We start from the raw sequence: 24,961 nt of genomic DNA, 5'->3' as shown, positions 1-24,961 counted from the left end.
AATTATGATAGAACTTTTATCAAGGTTAAGAAGGGAGAAGCAACAAGTATTATCAATAACCAAATAGATTTAACTCAAGAACCTGGGGGAATAGCTTACAAGAAAATTTAGTTTTATTTAGGGTTCTGAAATGACTTGTCTTTTCCAGGCCATTTTATAACTTTAAAGTTTTTTTCATGGCTTTATTTCAGATTGCAAGATACAAGGCTCCATTTCACCAGCTGAGAATACAATACGGAACCAACAAAGGTAAAAACTACACTGAAGAAGAAGACAGATTTCTCATCTGCATGTTACACAAAATGGGCTTTGACAAAGAAAATGTATATGAGGAACTCAGACAGTGTGTTCGGAATGCTCCACAGTTCCGCTTCGACTGGTTCATTAAGTCAAGGACTGCCATGGTAAGTTTAAGACCCATTCTGTAACAGAAATTTACCTTCTTTTTAAAATGGATGATGATTAACGTCACTGACTACTGTTTGATTGATAGAATCCCTGATATCTGGCCATTTGATTTAATAAGTAAAAGGGTCAAATGGAAGAGTTATTCAGTTGATATTGCATTCCTTGGGTATTTTAGCCATTTTACTTATAACAGTGATCAATTTGCCCTCTGTTTCAGCTAAATTCACAGCAGGCCAAGTCAAATAAACAGATAAATAAATAAAAAAGAGAGAAAGAAAAAAAGCTTGACAGCTGCAGAATAATAAATAGTGACAAGTCGTGTTCCAGGCAAAAAGTGCCCGGTAATCATATCTTGTTTTATTCAGACAAGTAATTTTCACAGTAAGATTAAGGAGGTTGCCTCCTGTCTTTTATAGATCAAGTTATAGCTTTTTTTAAACAAATATTATTCAATATTCTGAAGGCAAATTTGATTTTTGCTTCCTTTGTTTTGCATTTTATTCCATAACACATTACTACAGCAATACTTTTGTGATGCTTTCAAAATTCATGTTGTGCTCTTCTGAATCCTTTTTAATAATTCAGAATCCCTTGCCACTTTTTCTGATGCTCATATTAAATATATCTCAGTCTGGCTTAGGACTGCTATCGTGCTGTAGATTAGATGTAGTCAGCACATCACTTGTATACTCCATCTGTACCACATGCTCACTAAAACCAGGAACCTGTAGATTGTCAAGTTTGTTTAGTTACTTAGAAATCTTCCAAAAGATTATTCCTGGTATTCAGTATTGTATTAGGTGAAAATTAAATTAAGATTAAAAAAATAATATATGTCTGCAGACTTAGAGATTTTGAGATTATGCTGCTTCCTTTATGAAAGTAAAAGTTGGTTACTTTTGCCTGTGGTATTTTTTACTTTGGAGTGAACATTGTGTATAAGCATGAGGTGAGTGCTCGTAGTGCCAATGACCTCTCCTTTGCTGTCCTCTGACAAAGACATGGAGTAAATGTTATACTAACATGGCCAAGTCCAATTTTGAAAGCCAGTGTTGGAGGTATGGACATTGCCCAGAAAAATACAGCAATGCAAGCAGTTATACATATGGGAGAGAAGCAGTACTGGCTACTAAGTGTAGGTTTGATCTTGGTTAAGATATTGTTAGAAACATGCTTGTCTTTTAGTAAGAGCAACAAATGTTAAGTATGGGGAACTATAAAAGTGTGCAAGTTGCAAGCAGCATGTTTTGGTGCAAAGGTAGCATCACCTCTGGAAACAACTGCAATGCAGACTGCCCATGCTTCTGGAAATCTTTAGTTTAAGAAGGTTGATTATGTGTTTTGTCCAAAGTGAAGCAATGAGCAAGAAGGCTATAATTCATTCTACAAGCAGACGTGCTATGTAGCTCTATAAATGTTGCCCTATATATATATATATATATATATATATATAATATATATTTTTGCAATTAAATATATTAATGAAATAAAATCATTAACAAATACAAACAAACACAGCAAAATACATTAAATTAGGACAGTAAACCAGCCAGTAAGCTGGAAAATCAGGACCAAATAAATGGATGCAAAGAGGACCAGTAGGAAAATGGGTAGGAAGAGGACTGACTGCTGGACATGGTGAAGAAAAGAAGAGCTGATGTATTTTGTAATAAAACACAGACTTGTGTGTGCCAAATAAGTGAAGAACATATACTAATAGCTCATTATTCTTACACTGAAACTTAGGGACTCACGATCAGGTTCGAACACGTTGGTGTGGGCAAGTGCCTGAGCAGTGAGCCAAATTTTAAGTACTAGGTTTTCTGCTGACATGACAGTGCCAGTCTTGAAGTATAACTAATAACAAAATAACCAATTGCTCTTTAATTGCTACCCAAGCATTAACAGGGTCCTACTCTGAGTCAGAATTAATGTTGATAAACTCCAAAAGCATTAATCAAGGTAAAATTAAATGCAAAAAAAAAAAACTGCTATCTGTATATTACCTGGTGATATTTGTTGGTCCAGTAGTTACACCCAGTTGGGCATATTCAGTTTAAACCTTTGCTATATGCCATTTATTGGAAAGTATTTTATAATGCATGTAATAATAAAATTCATTGCACTTTAGGCTTATCCTATAGGCTGCTTGGGAATGCATGCATGAGATTCAAATTTGTAAAATAGAAAATGTCATTCTTCAGCTGTACATTGATTTAAGAAGGCTTGCAAAGTAAATAAAACTATTCATTTCATCAGCCATATTTGGTTAGTTAATAGCAAAATGGTCTCATTGACTCACTCATATACTGTACATCAATAACGTGATCTGGTGGTTTGTTTCAGAGCCACATGACCCTTTTTGTGAAAAAGTCTTCCTGGATTTTGTCTGACAATCACCTCCTTAGCTTCAGCTGATTGCAGCTGATATCAGAATTTTTAAATCAGAAATCCAGCCTGAATCTACCTATAAATTTCCTGGGGCTATTCATGAGGCATACATTTTATTAAGTACAAACTAACTTCAGTTTTAAACAAGGACTTTCCATTAAGTTCCCTAGGTGTGCTCAAGTACATGATTCACTATTTAATTAAAACTTGAAAATTCTGAAGGATTCATTTTAAAATTTGAAAGGTCTGGATTTAATTTCCTATGTAGTCTTCTCTGCTAAAGACTAACAGGTTTATTTCCCAGCATGATATTACCTTTAGTCTCAGGATCATTTTGGTTGTTCTTCTCTGCACACTACATTCTGAACATTCTTCATTTAACTGTATTTTATTCTTCAGTATTTTAACTAACTCAAACGTTGTTAAGTGCCAACTCCTTCTACTGGGTAAGAAGGCTAGAAAATAAATGGATTTTTTTTTTATGAAGCATTGCCTTTTAAGATATATTGTAATTTTTGTAAAGCACTTGTGCTGCATTCAGTGTATGAAGTGTACTTTGCAAATAAGTCAGTCAGTCAGTCAATGTCCAACCTGCTATATCCTAACACAGGGTCATGGGGGTCTGCTGGAGCCAATCCCTAATCATTATTATTTTTATTATTTCTTGCTTAGAATTTGTCTGGAATGCCCTTTTTCCCCCCAGAGACTCAAGTAATTGTATTATTTTTGATCATCTGTGCTGCTCTTTTAAATGTTTTGACCAATTTTTTTGTAGTTCACTATTGTAGCTATGACGACACTGGAAAATTTTCAGAATGTGAACATTATTTTCATTTTCCATAGAAAATGTGATCAATTAATTTTTTTTTAGAAAGAATAGCTTGCATTTCCATGCCTTTCTATCTTTTCACCTTGTTTTAATTATTTTCCTTTATTAATTATAAGTTGTGTCCTTTCTTCCAGTTTAAAAGAAGTTCAGTGTGGTACAATCTTATAACAGCTTGACACACATTTTTTATGAGACACTGATCTGTCTCAAAATCTCAGGACTTGCCACTTCTATGACTTGCCTTAGTGTATTATAATATGTATGTATCTGTGTGTGTGCATGTGTATATGTTTTAGGCCAATAAAGAACAACATACAATGCCAGTATATGAAAGAGGTAAAAATGTTGCCTTTTCTGTGTTTAGGACTGGCAGAAGGCCACTTATTTTTGAGCAGCCCTTTTATTGTGAGGATGTATATTTCACTTCAGAAACAGGTTCCTGGGGGGATGGGGGTTGGACGAGAGAAAGAGAACAAGCTATCTCTAATCTATCCTTTTAATCCTTATAAATGCCAATGTAACAATAGGCTTCATGGCAATAACATCTGAGAAAATTGGAAATTAAGGTCTGACAACAAAAGTTCAGAAGCAATGTCTCAGTGACTGAACAGTTAATTTTGTGAGCTGGAATGTTAAAAGTCTGAATCATGAATTAAAGAGAAAGAAAGGAAACGCTAAAATAGTATTTTTACAGGAGACCCAATTATTAAACATGGATCAGTTTCTGATCTTGATTTGAGACTGGACTAGTCAAATATTCCAGTCCAGCTTTACAAAGAAAACTAGAGGTGTAGGAATTATTATACATAAAACAGTCTCATTTGCAGTATAAGGTGTAGTATCTGATCCTGAAGGGACATACAGTATGTTATTGTCCTGGGTAATTTATTTAACTGTAAAGTGATTTTGACAAATATTTCTGCACCCAATGTGGATGATAGGGACTGTATCCAAAATGTATTTGCATACATCCCCAATTTGTAGTGGCTGGGGACTTTAATTGTGTTTTAAATCCAGACCTAGATAGTTCTCCTGCCACAGGGGCAATGACATCTAACACTGCAAAGACAATTACACAGTTTGTACCTGATCACAACTTATCAGACCCCTGGAGATTTCTAAACCCAAACTCAAGAGCATGCTCCTTCTACTCACCAGTGCATCACTGCTACTCAAGAATTGATTATTTCTTTGCAGATAACAATTTTTGCCAACGAATAATCTTGTAAGAGCGACGCTATTGTTATCTCTGACCACACCCCTTTGATCTTGGAGCTAAAATCATTATGCCCCACTTAGTCATCTCGCAGATGGCGTCTTAACCCACTTTTATTAGCAGACAAGAACTGTGCAGAATTTATATCCAAGCAAATCGTTTTTTGTTTTTTTTTAGAGACAAATACATCCTCAGAGGTTTCTACAGGAATGCTCTGGGAAATCCTGAAGGCTTTCTTAAGAGGACAGATTATCTTATCTCTTTCCCACAGAATTAAATTGGAAACCAAGAAGGTATCGGAGCTAATCAGTGAAATTGCTAGAAGAGGTCACGAACATACCGGGTGTCCAAGTGAGGCACTTCATAGGAAAAGAGATGCTTTGCTTTCAGACCTCAACCTCTTAACAATAAAGAAATTGAGCAACTCATTTTTAAATCAAGACATCATTACTATGAACATGAAGAGAAAGCAAATAAGGACTTAGCTCAACAAATCCACAAGCAGGAAGTTCACAATGCAATCCCATCAATCACCAACACAGATTGAGACAAAATCATTGACCGTATATATTCATACATTTAGAGACTACTACAAGTCCTTATAAGTCCTTACTTTCTACCGAGTTTAAAGACAGGACACATTCTAAAACATTTCTGGATGCATTACAGATACCACAAATAGATACTCTCAGTGAAGAGGAATTGGATAAACCTCTGGCACTATCAGAATTACTAGATGCTATAAACTCACATCAGACTGGGAAAGCAGCAAGCCCTGATGGCTACCCTACCAAATTTTAAATGAGATAAAGGGGATTATCAGAGAAGGACTTGAACAGAAATTTTCTCTATATGCAGATAATATGGTACTGTATATATCAGATCCACAAAATACGGTACCTACAGTCCTAACAGCACTAACAGAATTTCAAAAGATTTCTGGTCTCAGAATTAATTTGAATAAAAGTGTGCACTTTCCAGTGAATAATCAAGCACACAATATTAGATTGGACACCTTCCCTTTTATCATCGCAGATCAGTTTAAATACCTCGGGGTAAACATCACAAGTAAACATAAAGCTCTTTATCAACAAAATGCTGCCATCTGTATGAAAAAAAATTAAGCCAGACTTGCATAGATGGTCTACCCTTCATCTCACTTTAGCTGGAAGAATTAACATGGTAAAGATCAATTTCCTTCCAAAGCTTCTTTTTTTATTTCAAAACATTCCAATATACATCAAAAATATTTTTTAAGAAATTAGATTCAACCATAACCTCATTTATTTGGAATTCAAAACATCCACATATCCAAAGGGCGTCCGTCCCTACAAAGATCTAAGGCGGAAGGTGGCATGGCTCTACCTAACTTTAAATTTTATTACTGGGTGGCAAATATAAAAGCTATAAAAACTTGGACACAAATAGATGAACATACACAGGCTTGGTCTGCAATAGAAATAAAATCCTGCAGTAATTCTTTATATTCCTTGCTTTGTATTCCAATAAGTACAAGTCATTTTCAATATAATAACAACCCAATTGTGCTTCACTCACTCAGAATGTGGACCCAATGTAGGAAGTATTTTAAAATAGAGAAGCTTTTATCTGTGGCTCCTCTGCCCGAGAACCACCTTTTTCCACCCTCTCAAATGTACACAGTTTTTAATGTCCTCAAAACATTCAGGATTAAATCACTTAGAGATCTGTACAGTACATAGACAATGTCTTTGCATCCTACGGACAATTACACTCCAAATTTAACTTTCCAGCAGCACATTTCTTTCACTACCTTCTAATTAGAAACTTTCTTAAACAAAACCTGCCCAATTTTCCTCACCTCCCACCTATCTCTATGCTGGAAAAAATATTGATCAGTCTTAAGTACTCTGGGCAGAATTGACACTCCAGCCATCATAAAAAACCTCACACTGGTTGCATTCTATCTGAACTAGTGTGGTGCTGAGGTGTCACCCACCGCGTAGCTTCACTTAGGTCCTAATTTGGGTTCCTGAGTTGGTTTGTCATGTGGTCGGTGTGGCAATGCGCTGTATCAGTGCATGCTTCTAACCTTTCTCTCTCCTTTCTTGAGTACTTAGACAGCATCTCCGTAATATATAAAAACATTTTACAGACCCTCACTTTCAAAGATCCAAGAGTACAGTGGGAAAAGGATCTCTCACTCAATGTCTCAGAAAAGGAGTGGAAGATAGTAATGCAAAGAATTAACTTGAGCTCCATACGTCTAAAGCATACAATTATTCAAATTATATATCAAGCACATCTGTATGGTTTATAATTGTCCAAAATGTTTCCAGGGCAAGAGCCAACCTGCGAACGTCGCAATCAAGTTCCAGCCTTATTGGGTCACATGTTTTGGGCGTGCGCCAAATTAATATCTGTCTGGACCAAAATCTTTAAATGCCTTTCAGACAGCCTTGATGTCACAATCTCTACTAATCCAATAAAATGTGTTTAGTGTACTTCCAAATGGGCTTAAAGTGGAGAAGAACAAACAAATTGTAATTGCCTTTACTACAGTATTGGCATGTAGACTTATCTTGCTTGACTGGAAGAATCCTAACTGTTCTATTTTAAGTCAGTGGGTAACTGATGTTATATATTATTTGATATTGGAAAAATAAAATTCTCACAGGATCTGTACAAAACTTTTTCAAAACCTGGTAGGATCTAGTCAATAACGTTTTAGAATAAGCATTTTAATTGAGGAAGCAGATTCTCTCCCTACTTTTTTATCCTATTTATTTTTAATTAATTTATCTATTTACTTATTTTTACTAGTTTAAAGTTTTACTCTGCAGGTCTAGCTCTCTTTTCCATGGGTGGGGTTTGATTTATTTCAAACCCAGTTTTGTAAAACTTGACTTCTTTGTATGGAATGTTATTTGATTTTAATAAAATCAATAAAATACAAAAATAAAAAACAAAAACAGGTACCTGAAAGTCTTCCCAAATTAACCCCTTTAAGTCTATGGAAGGTGCAGGAGTGGAGTGGTGTTAGCGGCCTCCAGAGGACACTGTGGCATAGTTACCCTAAAAAGCTATACAGTAATCCCTCCTCGCTCGCGGGGGTTGCGTTCCAGAACCCCAGCGATAGGCGAAAAATCCGCGAAGTAGAAACCATATGTTTGTGTAGTTATTTTTATATATTTTAAGCCCTTATAAACTCTCCCACACTGTTAACATTATTAGAGCCCTCTAGACATGAAATAACACCCTTTAGTCAAAAGTTTAAACTGTCCTCCATGACAAGACAGAGATGACAGTTCTTTCTCACAATTAAAAGAATGCAAATAGATCTTCTTCTCTTCAGGAGCAGAGAATTTCAGAGGGAGAGAGAGAGAGAGCTTGCAAAGAAAAGCAAACAATCAAAAAATCAATACTTGTGCTTTTAAGTTTGCCGCGGCATTTTTTAGAGGAGCGTTAGTATCTTCTAAGCAAACAGCCTCTGTGCAAACAGCCCTCTGCTCACATCTCCTCCGTCAGGCGCAGAGAACGTCAGAGAGAGAGAGCGAGATTATAGTAACAATCAAAAAATCAATACGTATGCTTTTGTGCTTTTAAATATGCCGAGCACCGCAATAAAGCGGCATTTTTTTAGAGGAGCATCAATATCTTTTAAGCAAACAGCCCCTCCGTCAGGCGCAGAGAATGTCAGAGACGGTGAGAGAGAGGCAGAGACAAGCAAACAATCAAGCTCCGCGCAGGATGCATATCTTATAGCATTGAGGAGTTTTAGTTAATATGTAATACATGCTGTGATTGGGTAGCTTCTAAGCCATCCGCCAATAGCGTCCCTTGTATGAAATCAACAGGGCAAACAAACTGAGGAAGCGTGTAGCATAAATTAAAAGACCCATTGTCTGCAGAAATCTGCGAACCAGCGAAAAATCTGTGATATATATTTAGATGTGCTTACATTTAAAATCAGCGATAGAGTGAAACCGCGAAAGTCGAAGAGCGATATAGCAAGGGATTACTGTAGTTTGAACACCAGGGGCCTCATGTATAAACAGTGCGTACGCACAGAAATGTTGCGTAAGAGCTTTTCCACGTTCAAATCGCAATGTATAAAACCTACACTTGGCGTAAAGCCACACACTTTTCCACGGTACCTCATGCCTTGTCGTACGCAAGTTCTCCGCTCGGTTTTGCAAACTGGCGGCACCCAGCGTCAAAGCAATGGTACTGTTCTTGTGTGATTACTCATTATTTTCATGGCGGCTTTATAAATACACAGAAACTAACCGCATATTGTTTATTAGTGTAATGCATCTGATTGTAATTAACTCGTAACAATATAATGGTTCAGGAACAGCCATAGTATTCCAAATACCATAACTGCTTTAGCGTTGTTACTCTCACTTCTCCTTCTTCTTCTTCTTTTTCTTCTTTCAGCTCCTCCCGTTAGGAGTTGCCACAGCGGATCATCTTTTTCCATATTACTCTCACTGCACGACTCAGAGTATTTATATCACTGTATCTGAGTGTGAATAACAGCAGCAGCTGATCGGACAGAGAATTATCGGTATACAGCTTCAAGGACACGCTGTCTCAGCCACTACAAAACGTTTTAAAGCCTTTCCTGTACAGACCTCGCGGCTCAGAAACAGTTTCATCCCAAGAACTTTAAATGCACTCAATCAATTGCTCCTTGTAGAACGGTTTGTACTTATAAGTACAATCACCCCACTGTAAACTTGCACTACAGTTATAATATCTCACAACCTGAGCCACTTTATAAAGCGCGTATTTACATATGATGACGATATCATTTTAAGGTGAAATGCAGCAAAATATGTTTGTTAAATTATACACATAAAACTTTAACTTCATTTAAATAATCTATACTCTTCACTGGGAGTGTCGTGAAGGATAGAATAATTAAACATGTACTACGAAGATATTTCAATGTTCTTTAAACGTTTTGAAGAATCGGCTAAGCTTACAGATGGCTCAACGTCTATTACAGAGCTGATTGTGTGGCGATCGGTTACTTGGGGAAAGAAAAGCACTGACTGCAGTGGCTACGCCAATATATATTGAATATAAAACAGAAAGAGAAAATAACAACACAGCTAAAAGCATGCGACAAATTTCGACAATAAATTATTTCATCAAGTGAAACACATGTTTAATAACGTGCTTTAACTCCTATCATCATGAAAATGACATCACGTATACATCTCAGTATTTTAGTTATTCAGAGAGCTGTAATATCACAAATGTAATTGATTCTGTGTCCAGTTGGAGGAAGAGAGCCAGTTTAAGAAGCAAGTAGTGATTCACACACATAGAGCACATACGGTAGAAGATCAAATACAAAACAAAGCATTTAACGTGCTACTTTAATTACAATGTGATTTGAGAAACTGGTTAATTAAACGATTTTAAGATGAAGTTTATAATGTTCTACTAAATGACAAAGTAAACTACGTGATTAAAGTGGAAATGCCGAGATTGAAGTTGACATTTCGTGCTTTTTCCCCACCGTGTGCCTTTTTTCTCTGTACCCTAATAAACTTTCATATGACACTCAGACAGTGGGCTTACAACTCTTCTTTTCACGGCAACTTTGATATGTGACTTCTTTTTTATTTCCGGCACTGTGCGATTTTGTGAATGTGAGCTTTCAAGTTTCTCCAACACGCTATGTCACTCGATCAACTTCATTTTGTTGATTATACCACAGTTTATTTGAACAAATAGTATGTTTTTCCTTTGCCTCCACTTGGTATTCGCTGAAATTCTTATATTTTCCCTGTGCTTTTCCCATTGTCTTTTCACAGAAGGCTGCGCTTAAGGGCGATTTATATTGATTTGCATATTCAAATAGGCGTAATTCTGGGAGGATTTGGGGCGTTACATAATGCGCGTGCACGAGCGTTAGTTTTCACGCTGATCGGGATTTATGTAACGGAAGAACGTGGAAGTTGGAGTACGCACAGATTCCTGCATCTGGATTTTTCTGTGCGTAAGCACATTTCGGCTTTTGTGCTTACGCCATGTTATAGTGCGAGTTCTACGCACGGCGTTATACATGAGGCCCCAGGGGAATATTTAAAGTCATTTGAAGCCTGAGGAATCATTGAGTGTAGAGTTGGGATGTGGGTTTACAGTAGTATTTTTTTTAGGTTAATTCAAGTATATTTATTCTCATAAAGCTTATATCAGCTATAAAGTTGATCAAACTATTTGCTTTTTATGAATACGGTATTGTTATAAAATAACACAAAATAATGTGCAATTAAAGCACAAGGCATAATGCTGAAGCACTGACAGGAAAAAATCCTATGCATATGTCCTCTACACAACCATTACATATGTATAGTTATCCCCAAGACTGCACCATGTTTTTTATTTTATTTGTTATACTAGCAGAATACCCGCGCTTCGCAGCGGAGAAGTAGTGTGTTAAAGAAGGTACGAAAAAGAAAAGGAAAAATTTTAAAAATAACGTAACATGATTGTTAATGTAATTGTTTTGTCATTGATATGAGTGTTGTTCTCATATCTATCTATCTATCTATCTATCTATATATATATATATATATCTACAGTATCTATATATATATATATGTTGTTCTCATATCTATCTATATATATATATATATATCTCTATCTATCTATATATATATATATATATACTACAGCGGAGAAGTAGTGTGTTAAAGAAGGAAAGAGAAAGAAAAGGAAACATTTTGAAAATAACGTAACATGATTGTCAATGTAATTGTTTTGTCACTGTTATGAGTGTAAGCTATATATATATATATATATATATATATATATATATATATATATATATATATATAGCAAAATACCAGCTTAACTATGTCATGTGTTTAAGAAGTTATGAAAAGAAAAGGAAACATTTTAAAAATAATGTAACATGATTGTCAAAGTAATTGTTTTGTGTATTTGGCAGCATCACAAGTTGTTTTCGTAGCTGCATCAGAAAATGTACCACGACGTCTGACACGCCTCCTTTTACTGTTTTCTCAAAGCTTGGATTGCTGCTGTCATACACACACACACACACACACACACACACACACACACACATACATATATATATATATATACAGTATATATATATATATATATATATATATATATATATACACATATATATACACATACATATCTTCATATCTACATATCTATATATACATATCTACATATACACATATATATATATATACATACCTATCTACATCATATATACACACACATACATACACACACACACAAATTATATATGTGTGTATGTATGTATGTATGTGTATGTATGTGTGTGTGTGTGTGTATATATATATATATATATATATATATATATATATATATATATATATATATATATATATATATATATATATATATATATATACATACATATATATACACATATATATACTTGTGTGTATGTTTGTATGTGTCTATATGTGTGTGTATAGCTTTGGTCACTGAGTGCAAGGGAAAAATAATAAAATATAGTCTATAAGTTATTAAACAGTAAAACATTAACGTTTTAAGAAGTACAGGTACATTGAGCCCTACTGGAGTGGTTGCGGGTAAACTACATTTTAAAGACTGTGTAACACAACAGGTAAGTAACTAACAGCAGCTAAAATATATATGGATCATCTCTCGGTAGTAGATCCCTTTTGAAAGGCGCTACACGACGGCTGTGGTATAGAAATTACATTTTCTATGTGAGCGTTCAAATTTGTGCCTCTGGTAATGTGCCTTACCGGCATTTAAAGAAAATTAGTTTTGTGTCCTCTGCACTGTTAAGAGAGAAAGGCTTTGGTTTGGGATAAAAGGTGTAAAGAAAGGAAAGTTGCCTTTTTCTTTTATATAGTATAGAGAGATGTGTTCGCTGCCGTTATGATCGCCTTTTGGGGACAGTCGCGGTGGGTCTTGTGTAGACTGGTGAGACGTCCCTGCCATTAATCAGCTGTGATGGCACTGTCAGTCCTCCACTCGTGTGCGTGTCTTCATAATCCGAGGTGATGACCTCATAATCGTATACGTGCAAAAGAAAGTGTGAATCGCCTTAATATTATTTTGCCGTGGTGTAGAAAAGGGGTCCCGTGTTTGCACTTGTCTGGGCTATAGCGCAGGGGGAGGATGAAAAAAATTAAAAGTGCTCACTTTGACTTAAGGCAGAAGCGCAGTCAGCGTCTCAAAGGCCGGCACAGCTATGCACGCGTGCTGGCTGCTCGACTTTTGCTGGGCAGGAGACCACAGTTTTTGCAGACACGTTCATGATATCAAAAGTCTCAGCGCTCTTTGGAGGTCATTCATATATTATATATATAGCAAAATCCCGCCTACTGCAGGGAGAAGTAGTGTGTTAAAGAAGTAATGAAAAGAAAAGGAAACATTTTAATAATAACGTAACATGATTGACATTGTCATGAGTGTTGCTGTCATATATATGCCTGCCTAAATAAGTCACCCTCGCTTTGCTCTTACTTTATTTACCGTTCATTTAATCATGGCTATTGGCGGAAAAATTATAAAATGGAAGGAGGATGGCTTTACCAAAACAATTATTGATGGCGAATCGATTATTCATAAAGCTTGAATTGGTGATGTTTTTCTGTGTTAACCTCATATTTTTTCAGACTTCTTCTCAAACTAAGGTGGTGCGAGGGTAAAATGAATCGGGATGCGCTGATCAATGTAATCGTGTACCAGGAAATCATGCATTGACAAAAGCTCCCTTTGCTTGTAATGCAAAGTGTGATTAAATGCATTATTTTTAACGTTATGGAGCACATGCATCAAGCTTCTCAGCTGTGCTTGTGCTAAGAAAAGGAAAGATTTTAAAAATAACGTAACACGATTGTCAATGTGACCTTTTGTAAGTAGTGCCTGGAGGATTCAGTGTGGAGAAGAGATAGCGTGTGTATTAACTTGTGGATTTTTCTGTGAGTATTTGGTGGCAGTCTGACGAGTTGCTTGAAGACGGCATTAGCCGCTGAGCTCAGCTCAGACCGAAATTAGATGAATGGGAGGGGAGATGATGGCGTGACTCCCCCACCCGCCTTAACTGTCAATCCCCACAAACACAGTCTCGAATTTGCATAAGCACACCCCTTCACCTACAATTTTAACTTAGTTACAAAGTGATCAAAACTCGTTTATATCCTCGTCCTCTCATTAAACTTGTATCCCGCATTACCTGTGGGCATGTGAAACGCCAGCGTAGCCTGTCTATGAACTTAATTTAAAGTTTAGGTTTACACCTTTCTTTCTTTCCGAGGCAGCAACACTCATGAATATGGTAGTATATGTCACTCGCTCGCTTCTTATTGTTTTTCGCTGCCTTCTCAATTATATAATGCGTTTTCTTAAGCGGTTTTTGGAGGTCTTCCTGGTTTTCTACGCACTGCGTTGACAATCAGTTAACGTGATTACGTGGGAGGCGTGATGATGTCCACGAAACTCCGCCCCCCCACGTCATTCCAGCTCAACTCCATTACAGTTAATGGAGAAAAATACCTTCCAGTTATGACCATTAGGCGTAGAATTTCGAAATGAAACCTGCCCAACTTTTGTAAGTAAGCTGTAAGGAATGAGCCTGCCAAATTTCAGCCTTCTACCTACACGGGAAGTTGGAGAATTAGTGATGAGTCAGTGAGTGAGTGAGTGAGGGCTTTGCCTTTTATTAGTATAGATAATCCACTGTCATAGATCAGCCAGACTATGCAGTCAAACTGCAATATATCAAGAACTGAGAGAAAATGTGATTCACTGCCAAACAGAAACTACTAAATTTCTTTAACTGTTACAATTATTTAAAAAAAAATAATTTGAAGCAGCCTCAACAGCAAGTCTAACAAGTGTCTAATATGCTCAAATAATGAGTTTCATTCAGTCTCGATTTAAATGCCAAGATCAAAAGAGCCTCTAATATTGGCAGATAAATAATTCCAGTTCTTAGGAGCACAATCATAGGAGGCCACACCTATGATAGTAGGTGCAATCATTATATTTTTAAGTATACAGTATATGCTCTGGAGTCCAAATAATGGTGGGGCATGACCATTTGTGACCATAGATATCAAAAAGTGAGTTATAAAATTGTTTCAAAACAAGACAAAAAAACAGGGTCATTTTTATCTTTTATTTATTATTTTTTTTCTCCAGCATTTGGAGTTTTTTTTTTTTGTTTTTTCTGTCCACCCTGGCCATCGGACCTTACTTATTCTATGTTAATTAATGTTGACTTATGTTTATTTTTTATTGTGTCTTCTATTTTTCTATTCATTTTGTAAAGCACTTTGAGCTACATTTTTTGTATTAATATGTGCTATATAAATAAATGTTGATTGATTGATTGATTGAGGGTAATACCGTATATACTTACGTATAAGTCGGGTCTTGAAACCCGAAAAATCGATCATAAAATCAGACCCCGACTTATATGTCTGTTCAAAAAAGCGACACTTAATTTTTTTTTTTTAACATCTTGCCTCTTCCAGTCTTGCATCACTTTCTCAGACGCATCGAATTTTGTTGCAGCAGTGCAGTTACCAATTTCTTTCGCTACTTCAATGAAGTTTAATGTAAAACCAACTTCATATTTTCTTTTGATCGAACGCTCCATCATATATAAGGGATGCTCTTACGGTAAAGGTGTATGAAGGTGTGAGATCCAAAAAACACAAATCAGTGCAAATGTTGCTTCGGAATAGTTCAGGTATTACCGTGTGGTCATGTAGGCACAATAGAGATAGAGAGATTGGTGAGGAGCATGCGCAGTTACAGCGCATTGCCACACACATATATATAAAAAAGTCAGTGTACTCCATGGTTACTCTCTCATGTGGGTGTTAGCATATCATAGTCTCTTGGACCAATAGCATGAGTTTTCCACATTCGACATTATAAAATACCAGAAATTATATGATAAAATCAAGTCCCGACTTATCCGTGGGAGAACTTATCCGCGAGTATATACGGTAGTTAAACAACTACAATTATATGTCTGTGTCATACTTCAACAGACGTAAAAATGAAAATGCTTCCTTCTTGTAAATAGTGAATAGGTTTCAAAAAATGTCTGGAGCCACCTCTGTGGACTACCCTAGATTAGAGATTTGTGTTTCTTTTGCTTGACCAAGCAGAAGTGAAGCACATTCTGTGTTGCAGGACTCATACTGGCCTGGCAATAAAACACACATTCTCTCCTGAACAACCTAATCTGAAGCAATTTTTTTTTTTTACTCTAAATGGAAAGTTATTATAGAATGTGAGTCATGGAACTTTCTGATGACAGTTGCAGTTTCATTTGAATGAGATAAAGGTCATGAAATAATACCCCTCATATATTTAATGATTGCTAATATTAGTTGAGTTTCATAATAGATTGATGAATAAATATCATATTTCTCTAAAATGAATTCTATTTACGTTATATGTACTGGACCAGGAACAATTCTGTTAAATATGTGGTTACCACGAAAACAGCTGTGCTAACCATTCACTTTTATTGTCATTTTGACTAATTAAATTGTTTTACTCTCATTTACACATTTATCCAATGATCATTCTATGTGCCATCAGAATCGATTGATTAGGCACTGATAACTACTTGATTAACCAAACCATGCTTTTAGTAACAGATCTGTTGCAGCAAATGCTTTGAAGCTTGGTTATTTTTCTAAAAATGAATATTTCATTATAGACATAAGAATGATGAAGACAATTATGTTCCATGCTTTAAGATTAAAATGTACTAACAGGTGGTATCAGTTGCTGGTTGAAGAGCTATGTGATATTTCTCAAGGTTGCTGGTTCATTACCCAATCAGACTGACCTTTATTGTTGTACAGTAGATTGATTTATGTGTCTGTTGAGTTTAATGCATCTTAAAATGTATTTAGTAAAATTTCAAACATTTTCAACAGATTTATCTGTGAGGTTGAGAGACAGGACAGTTGCTTCTTTTGAAAAACTTGAATTTGTTTGTGGATTGTTCCGAATCCAACTTTTTCACAAGAATAATCTTTTTCTATTGTCATTTATATGCTTTTTTATCACAATGACATGTTGCATGTTGGCTGGAAATGAAATACAAGAATTTCACTATTGCCTGTACACGATACTACTACTGCTGTCTGGTAATTAATGTGCCAGTATTTCATTATTAGAAATATGGTTGCAGTAGGCACATTAGCTTTCTCTGAAAAAGACGATGCTTAATCTATTAAGAGTTTTTAGTCCTTCCTTGTTTCTGCCAAATTGGACATGTTCGGCTGGTTCCTTTAACAGTTTCATGCATCTATTTTTTTCTTTTTCTTTAATTTGCAAGAAAACCAAGTGATTGTAAATACTATCCACAATGAGAATGCCCAGTAATGAATAAGATACCCTTTTGCAGATTTACCATCTTCTGTACCTCTTTCCATCAAAAATATTCATGCCACAAATAAAATCAGTACAGATCTTGTGTAGACTTTGTCTGTATGTAGAGCATGTGCTATTTTATTATTTCTGTAGTTTATGTGGCCAATAGGCCTTTACATAACTGTCCAAATTTTATATAGCAACAAGCATGTTAAAATGTAATGTGCTTTATTTTACACACTATACATGATTTTCCTGAGACTGAAGTCAGACTTTAGCTTTTTTTGTGTTTGCAAGACATCTTCATATACATTACTGCGCATTCTTTCTGTTACTGAAATTATTGCTATCATTCATTTTTAACTTAATTTTAAGCTTCAATTTTAGCTATGTTATCTTTGTACTGCAACATTTAGTTAAATTATCTTTTATGATGTCTTTGCAAGAGTTGTGAACAATTTGAACTAATTTGAATAGTATTCTTACATACAGTGGGATGCAAAAGTTTGGGCAACCTTGTTAAATGGTAATTTTCCTGTATAAATCATTGGTTGTTACGATAAAAAAATGTCAGTTAAATATATCATATCGGAGACACACACAATGATATTTGAGAAGTGAAATGAAGTTTATTGGATTTACAGAAAATATGCAATAATTGTTCAAACAAAATCAGGCAGGTGCATAAATTTGGGCACCATTGTCATTTTATTGATTCCAAAACTTTTAGAACTAATTATTGGAACTCAAATTGGCTTGGTAAGCTCAGTGACCCCTGACCTACATACACAGGTGAATCCTATAATGAGAAAGAGTATTTAAGGGGGTCAATTGTAAGTTTCCCTCCTCCTTTAATTTTCGCTGAAGAGTAGCAACATGGGGGTCACAAAACAACTCTCAAATGACCTGAAGACAAAGATTGTTCACCATCATGGTTTAGGGGAAGGATACAGAAAGCTGTTCCAGAGATTTAAGCTGTCTGTTTCCACAGTTAGGAACATATTGAAGAAATGGAAGACCACAGGCTCAGTTCAAGTTAAGGCACGAAGTGGCAGACCAAGAAAGATTTCGGACAGACAGAAGCCACGAAAGATGATAACAGTCAGAGTCAACCCACAGACCAGCACCAAAGACCTACAACATCATCTAGCAGCAGATGGAGTCACTGTGCATCGTTCAACCATTCGGCGCACTTTACACAAGGAGATGCTGTATGCGAGAGTGATGCAGAGGAAGCCTTTCTCTGCCCACAGCACAAACAGAGCCGCTTGAGGTATGCTCAAGCACATTTGGACAAGCCAGCTTCATTTTGGAATAAGGTGCTGTGGACTGATGAAACTAAAATTGAGTTATTTGGGCATAACAAGGGGCGTTATGCGTGGAGGAAAAAGAACACAGCATTCCATGAAAAACACCTGCTACCTACAGTAAAATATGGTGGTGGTTCCATCATGCTGTGGGGCTGTGTGGCCAGTGCAGGGACTGGGAATCTTGTCAAAGTTGAGGGACGCATGGATTCCACTCAGTATCAGCAGATTCTGGAGACCAATGTCCAGGAATCAGTGACAAAGCTGAAACTGCACCGGGGCTGGATCTTTCAACAAGACAACGACCCGAAACACTGCTCAAAATCCACTAAGGCATTCATGCAGAGGAACAAGTACAACGTTCTGAAATGGCTATCTTAGTCCCCAGACCTGAATATAATTGAAAATCTGTGGTGTGAGTTAATGAGAGCTGCCCATGCTCGGAAGCCATCAAACCTGAATGAACTAGAGATATTTTGTAAAGAGGAATGGTGCAAAATACCTTCAACCACAATCCAGACTCTCATTGGAACCTACGGGAAGCGTTTAGAGGCTGTAATTTCTGCAAAAGGCGGATCTACTAATTATTGATTTCATTTCTTTTTTGTGGTGCCCAAATTTATGCACCTGCCTGATTTTGTTTGAACAATTATTGCATACTTTCTGTAAATCCAATAAACTTCATTTCACTTCTCAAATATCACTGTGTGTGTCTCCTATATGATATATTTAACTGACATTTTTTATTGTAACAACCAACGATTTATACAGGAAAATAATGACTATTAACAAGGTTGCCCAAAACTTTGCATCCCACTGTATATTTTTGCATTATAATTAACACCAGCATTTCAAATTTCTTTAGGATAATAGGAAAGCATAAATTACTTAAATAATTTTTGTAGTCTGTGGTCCTATATTATTTGTGATTTTTCTATAATTTGACTCAAATTAAAATGAAAAATTTCTTACATCATTAAAAATCAGGTGTGACATTGTGGTGCAATGGTAAGTAAGGCTGCCTCATGTTCCAGTATCCTTAGTTCAAAGCCTATACGAGATAACTGTCTATGTGTACTTCAGGTCTTCTTCCCAATTCGACAAGGGTCGTCCTCCTTGTACTCTAGTTTTCTTCTAAAAAAATCCTCCTAAGACATATTTGTCAGGTTGATAGCTGATTATAAACTGGCCCTACTGTGAGTATGTGTGAATATGTAAGGGCTGTGCAATGTCTGCTCTGTCTAGAGCTGTTCTTTGGCTTGTACCATATTTGCCAGGATAGGCTATAGTCATCTGTGACCCTAAACTAGATTAATTGTTTTGGAGAATATTGTAATATGTTGTCTAGCTATTATAAATAGTATGTAAAATATGTCAACGTACAGTACGTATTCATTTTTTAAATGAAGTTGTCACATATGTTTGCACATATACTACTGTCATTGAATAAATACAAGATGATTGGCACATTGAAGCACTATTTATTAGGTGAAACAAGACACATGTGGAGAGCACCAAAAACCAAACGTGCAAACAAATTTAAAAAGTTCTCACAAAACATTACATAATGGTGGCAAAAGATGGGGTAAGGTTAGATATGTGATAAGAACTCTATTCTATCATTCAGTACATGTAAATACAATAAAAGTAAAAAAATACTCTTGTAAAGCCTGGAAAACAAGTACAAACTGACCTTGGACTGAAAATAGAAACTTTCTAATTACAATTGCATACTGTTATCTCTAATTTAAATTTAAAATGTATAACACATGATACTTTACTAATTAAAGTGAATTAAGAATGTAGTAAAAATGATCTCATAGCGCCTTAAGATTGAAAAAGGTAAACATCAATCTGAATTTCACTGAGAAACAAAACCTGCAGCATTTATACTTTTTGAGTTTGTAAATAAATGGGCTGTGTAAGTAAACAAGAAGTTAAGTGATCTGCAGGGATTGCCTTAATATTAAGAAATTACATTTTGCTGTTTTTTGTAGAAACAATAATGGGAAAACAGTAATAGGTTTATAAACACTCATCAGAAGTATAGAATTAATGAGAAATCTACCAATTTCCGCGCTATGTGCCAGCCACTTCACGTCTCTGCCACTCTTGTTGTGAAGAAGGGGGCTGAACGCACCCCAAGGAGAAGTGGTTGCTCCTCCGAAACCCCCTGTTAAACAGTGATACAATAGGAAACAAATACAGTTTTTTTACCTCCTCTTTGCTCTGTCAGCTGCTGGCTTGCTGCTGCTGCTGTGCCGCATGATCTGCATCTTGTGTGGCGCTTAGAACATTTAAAAGCATATACAGCAGCTGTCTTTGTCATCTACTCTTTGACTTTTATTTCCAGCCCCAGGCATGATTTAATCTCTTGTCAAAAATTTTTGTCTCGTGGGACATGAGTTTTTGATATTTTTTAGTTTATAATATAAAAACGGAATAAAAATCTGAAAATCTAACAATATCATATTAAAATTAGATAAATTATGACAAGAATGATACCAAACATATATGTAGGTTTTAAAATAAGCCTGATTTAAAGCATGACAAAAAGTGACATAAACACGTCACATAAAATCGTTGCCCAAAATTATTGCACTTTTACGCTTATATATTTATTTATTTATATATATATATATATATATATATATATATATATATATATATATATATATAGAGAGAGAGAGAGTAGATTTTATTTTATTACTTTGAGAATTAAGCACAAATAAGAATTTCAGTATACTGGATACATATGGCAGTAAACAAAGTTGAATTCGTTAGAAAAATGTTGAATTAGCATTACTTTAACTCTTTATTCTTCTTCAGGAGCTCCAGAGACGATGCAACACTCTCATCTCTCTAATTGAAAAGGAGAACATGGAAATTGAAGAGAAAGAACGGGCAGAAAAGAAGAAACGTACACCTAAAACTCCAACGGTTAGAAACCTGGTTTCTCTGATTCAGCTACTGAAAGTTGTAATCATTGTGGTTGGAAAAAAGCCAGAGACTACTTCGAGAAAGTATACCCTGCTTCGCTTAAATGAAACATAAAAACAGTTGAAATTGCTGAGCAATTATTTTGTGTAATCTTGCACTGTTTGAAATGCAGTGTTGGCTTGCGTAGTGCCCATTGCTGTATACTCATGGGGTGATAGCTCATGTAGACTTTAAAAGCTGGGGTGAAATGTTATTTTCCAGTCCCCAGCATCTATTAGATAAGATTTTTAAGCCTTTTAATGCACTCTCTTTCTGTCTGTACCATTTTAAACAATATGATTTTAGTGCCAGTGTTAAAGGGTACAGATATTGAACAGATTGAAAGGTTGATTACTTTTTCAAAAACATCTTTTTTATTGTATCAGACCCTGCACTTTCTGTTAAGTTTTCTTCTTGTCACCAAGTTAGAAAATATACTACAGTAAGTTGCACTTATTTTGCCATCCATAGTATATTATTTCTGCACTGCAACAGTGATCTTGACAAGGTATGAAGAATTTTTTTTATCCTTTGTAGTTTTTTCTAGATAGGTTGAAAAGACTTCTACTGAATACATAATAATAAAAAAAAAAATTATAAAAGTAATCATTTTATGAGGAGCATAATGCAAAGTCTAACCAAGTATTCTTCATTGTTGTACTGCCTCTTTCTCCATTGGGTACAATTCCAAGCTGGTTTATAAATGCCAAACTAGTTATTTTAGGATGTTTTGTCTTTCGGGTTATTCTGAGTGACTTTCTTTCTATCTTTGCTTTTTAAGCTTCCTTTCTTTCACTCTGCTTTTTCTTCAGCACTTGCTGTACATCCTCCAGAGACTGTTTTTCATTTAATTTGAATGCTCTCTTTTTCCTCATTCATGAGATGATTTAGCTCCTTAGCAATCCAGGGTATGTTGGAAAGTAACATTCTGTCTTTGAAGGTACCACAGTGTCACCACAAAAGTTAATACAGTCTATGGTGCATGACTGAGTCCCTCAATATCATCCCCATGTGACTTTGCACATTATTTTACCCAGTCTCTCGTTTAGAAGCAGTCATTTAGTACCATTTCAGCCTTCACTTCCTCACTAGCTCGGTGGTAACAGGTTGCTGTCTAATTACAGGCTTGTGGTTGGGAATAACATGAATCAGTTTGAGGTCAGGTAAGATCAGCTCAGAGGTGGCAGACGTTTACACTTAAAGGCATCTTTAAGATTTGAATAGAGCAAATCCAGCTTGTTATGTCATTGAGTGGAACATGACTCAAGTTAATGCAAGTTCGTCATTGTTCATTCTAAATTCACATGGTTGAAGTCACCACATATTATAACTTCAAGGTTTGGCGACAGAGTGAAATATTACTGAGTTCCTATTTGCAGAGTAACGAATGGAAACATGAATAAGTGTGATGCAATTTATGTTCCTGGGCAAATAATGTGGACGAATTCCAGTAGTCAGAATTTCAATGTCTGAATTACAATCTGAAGTTTTAACTGAAATATGCTCCTTTTTACACTACTGATTATTCATTCAGTCATGTCCCCGAACCATGCAGTTAGAAGTTCAATGACCTTCCACTATGTCACTAGAATAACATAAAAATTGAATGTAAACATACAGGAAAATGTGCAGCTGTCAGCCTCATGCCAGAAAAGACAGAGGATGATTTATTTATTGGAGTTTTACAAAATGCTGTAATCCATTTAGCAAGTTCTTTTTGTAGTGTTTACAGGTTGCACGGTGTTGGTTTTTAACAAATCTTAAATAGTCCGACTGAACTTTACTGTGCAATATACAAATTTATCACAGTGCTGTAATGTGGCCCAGGAAAGCATCCCAAATGCTGCTTGTTATTGAAATCAGGTGTACTGTAGCACAGTAGAAGACCATTAGACCATCAGTCTCATTTAGCTATCTAATAGCTAAGTTACCCCAGTATCTTACTCATATTCTTTAAAACTGTCCAGGATCTATGCATGATTTATTTGTTATAGATTCCATTCACCATTTGTGTGAAGGAGCACTTCCTGGTTTCTGTCCTGATTGCATTTTCACTTCAGTTCTTTGAGAATTTATAGACCTTTAGGATCCTTACTTAGACCTTTTTTATGCCCAAACACATTCAGCACTTTTAGCTCATATAAGGGTAAGACATACAGTTCTGTCCAGGTAAATGGTTCTTTTCTGCTCAGTTTTTAGGGTTTTTATGTATTGCCTATAATGTGATGACCAACATAACATACTACGTATGTATTAAATAAAAATGTGGTGTAGATGAGAGAATTAAAGGTGTACTAGTGAAATATATTTGAAAGATTGTGATTTGTCTTATAACTTCTTTTTGTCTTCTTTTTTTAGGCTCAGAAAAGGAAGTCTGATGTTGCCATTGATTCTACCAGTAGAAAAGACAAGAAGCTGAAGCCCTGAGATAAATAACTTCAATGTCCCTTTCAAATTGAAAACATTCACAGAATTCATTGCAGGTTGCATGTAATGATTGCAAGTATACAACTAAGTCCTTCAGTTCCCTTTTGTATGGTTTAACTTGTAGTATTTGTTTGGATTTCTCATGTTTATTTGTAGTCCGCTTTTAAGTGTTGCAATCATCTTTTGTTTTTTTATGTTAACATGTCTTGTTAAGTTGTCAGCCAGTGTTTCGAACCAGAGACCTATTCTAATTCAGAGAAAACATATATGACTGGGAAATATCAAGTATTACAGTAATTTGTAATTTGACAGCTTTGCACATATTTTATCACTGTTTGTAATATTAAAACTAAATGAATAGTTGATTGCTTTTTCAATTCTTCTCAAAATTACATTTCTCTATTTGTCTTACTGCTGTTAGGAGGTCATGTGCCATTTCTACTTTATTTGAAAATTATTCATATTCTTACTTGTAATTTTTTTTTCTTTTGTAAAACTGAAGAAAAAGCATGGTGATATAAACACAGTGTTCTTTCATTTAATGTGACTAGTGCTTTGTCGGAGCCTTTTCTAGTCTTTTCTTTTGTGTCAGCTCTTTTAGTGAATGCACTTAATGCTGTGTGCTAAGTTCATATATACATGTACTAATGAACTGCACACACTATTTTCTGTCCGTACACTTACTGCCTTCTGTTATATTTTTTTAAATACAACAAAATTTTACATTTCTATTGAAACCTGTATGTCTGTGTTGTCCTTTTAACATTGATATGGAGAATATGCTGGTGGGCTAGCTGATTTTTTTATTCTGTTCCATTTATTTTTTTTAAGTGGCTTTTATATATCATGATTGGCCTCAAAAGCCATGTCTTTTTTCCTTTTTAAGATTTTTTCTTATATTCTGATCACGCTGTTCTATCAGGGATTACATATCATAAAATGGTTAGAAAGCATTAGTGGTTCAAGTCTAAATCCTCTTCTTCTCATTTATTTTAAACTGGTAAATCTTACTTCAAATAA

General features: G+C 35.5%; 1 protein-coding gene across 1 annotated transcript in view; it reads left to right on the top strand.

The window, feature by feature from the left end:
• The window catches only part of smarca1 (SWI/SNF related, matrix associated, actin dependent regulator of chromatin, subfamily a, member 1), an 87,265-nt gene extending 62,587 nt beyond the window's left edge, over positions 1-24,678 (top strand). The window contains exons 22-24 of the mRNA XM_039766317.1: positions 192-404; positions 21,365-21,475; positions 23,873-24,678. Coding sequence (XP_039622251.1) covers positions 192-404; positions 21,365-21,475; positions 23,873-23,941 — 393 coding nt within the window. The 3' untranslated portion in view covers positions 23,942-24,678. The remainder of the gene's footprint in view (positions 1-191; positions 405-21,364; positions 21,476-23,872) is intronic.
• The last annotated feature ends 283 nt before the right edge of the window (positions 24,679-24,961 follow it).

The sequence above is a fragment of the Polypterus senegalus genome, chromosome 10, assembly GCF_016835505.1.
Source record: "Polypterus senegalus isolate Bchr_013 chromosome 10, ASM1683550v1, whole genome shotgun sequence".
In the NCBI taxonomy this organism is placed as follows: Eukaryota; Metazoa; Chordata; class Cladistia; order Polypteriformes; family Polypteridae; genus Polypterus; species Polypterus senegalus.
The sequence above is the reverse complement of the archived record's forward strand: the minus strand, read 5'-3'. Positions and strand labels throughout refer to the sequence as shown.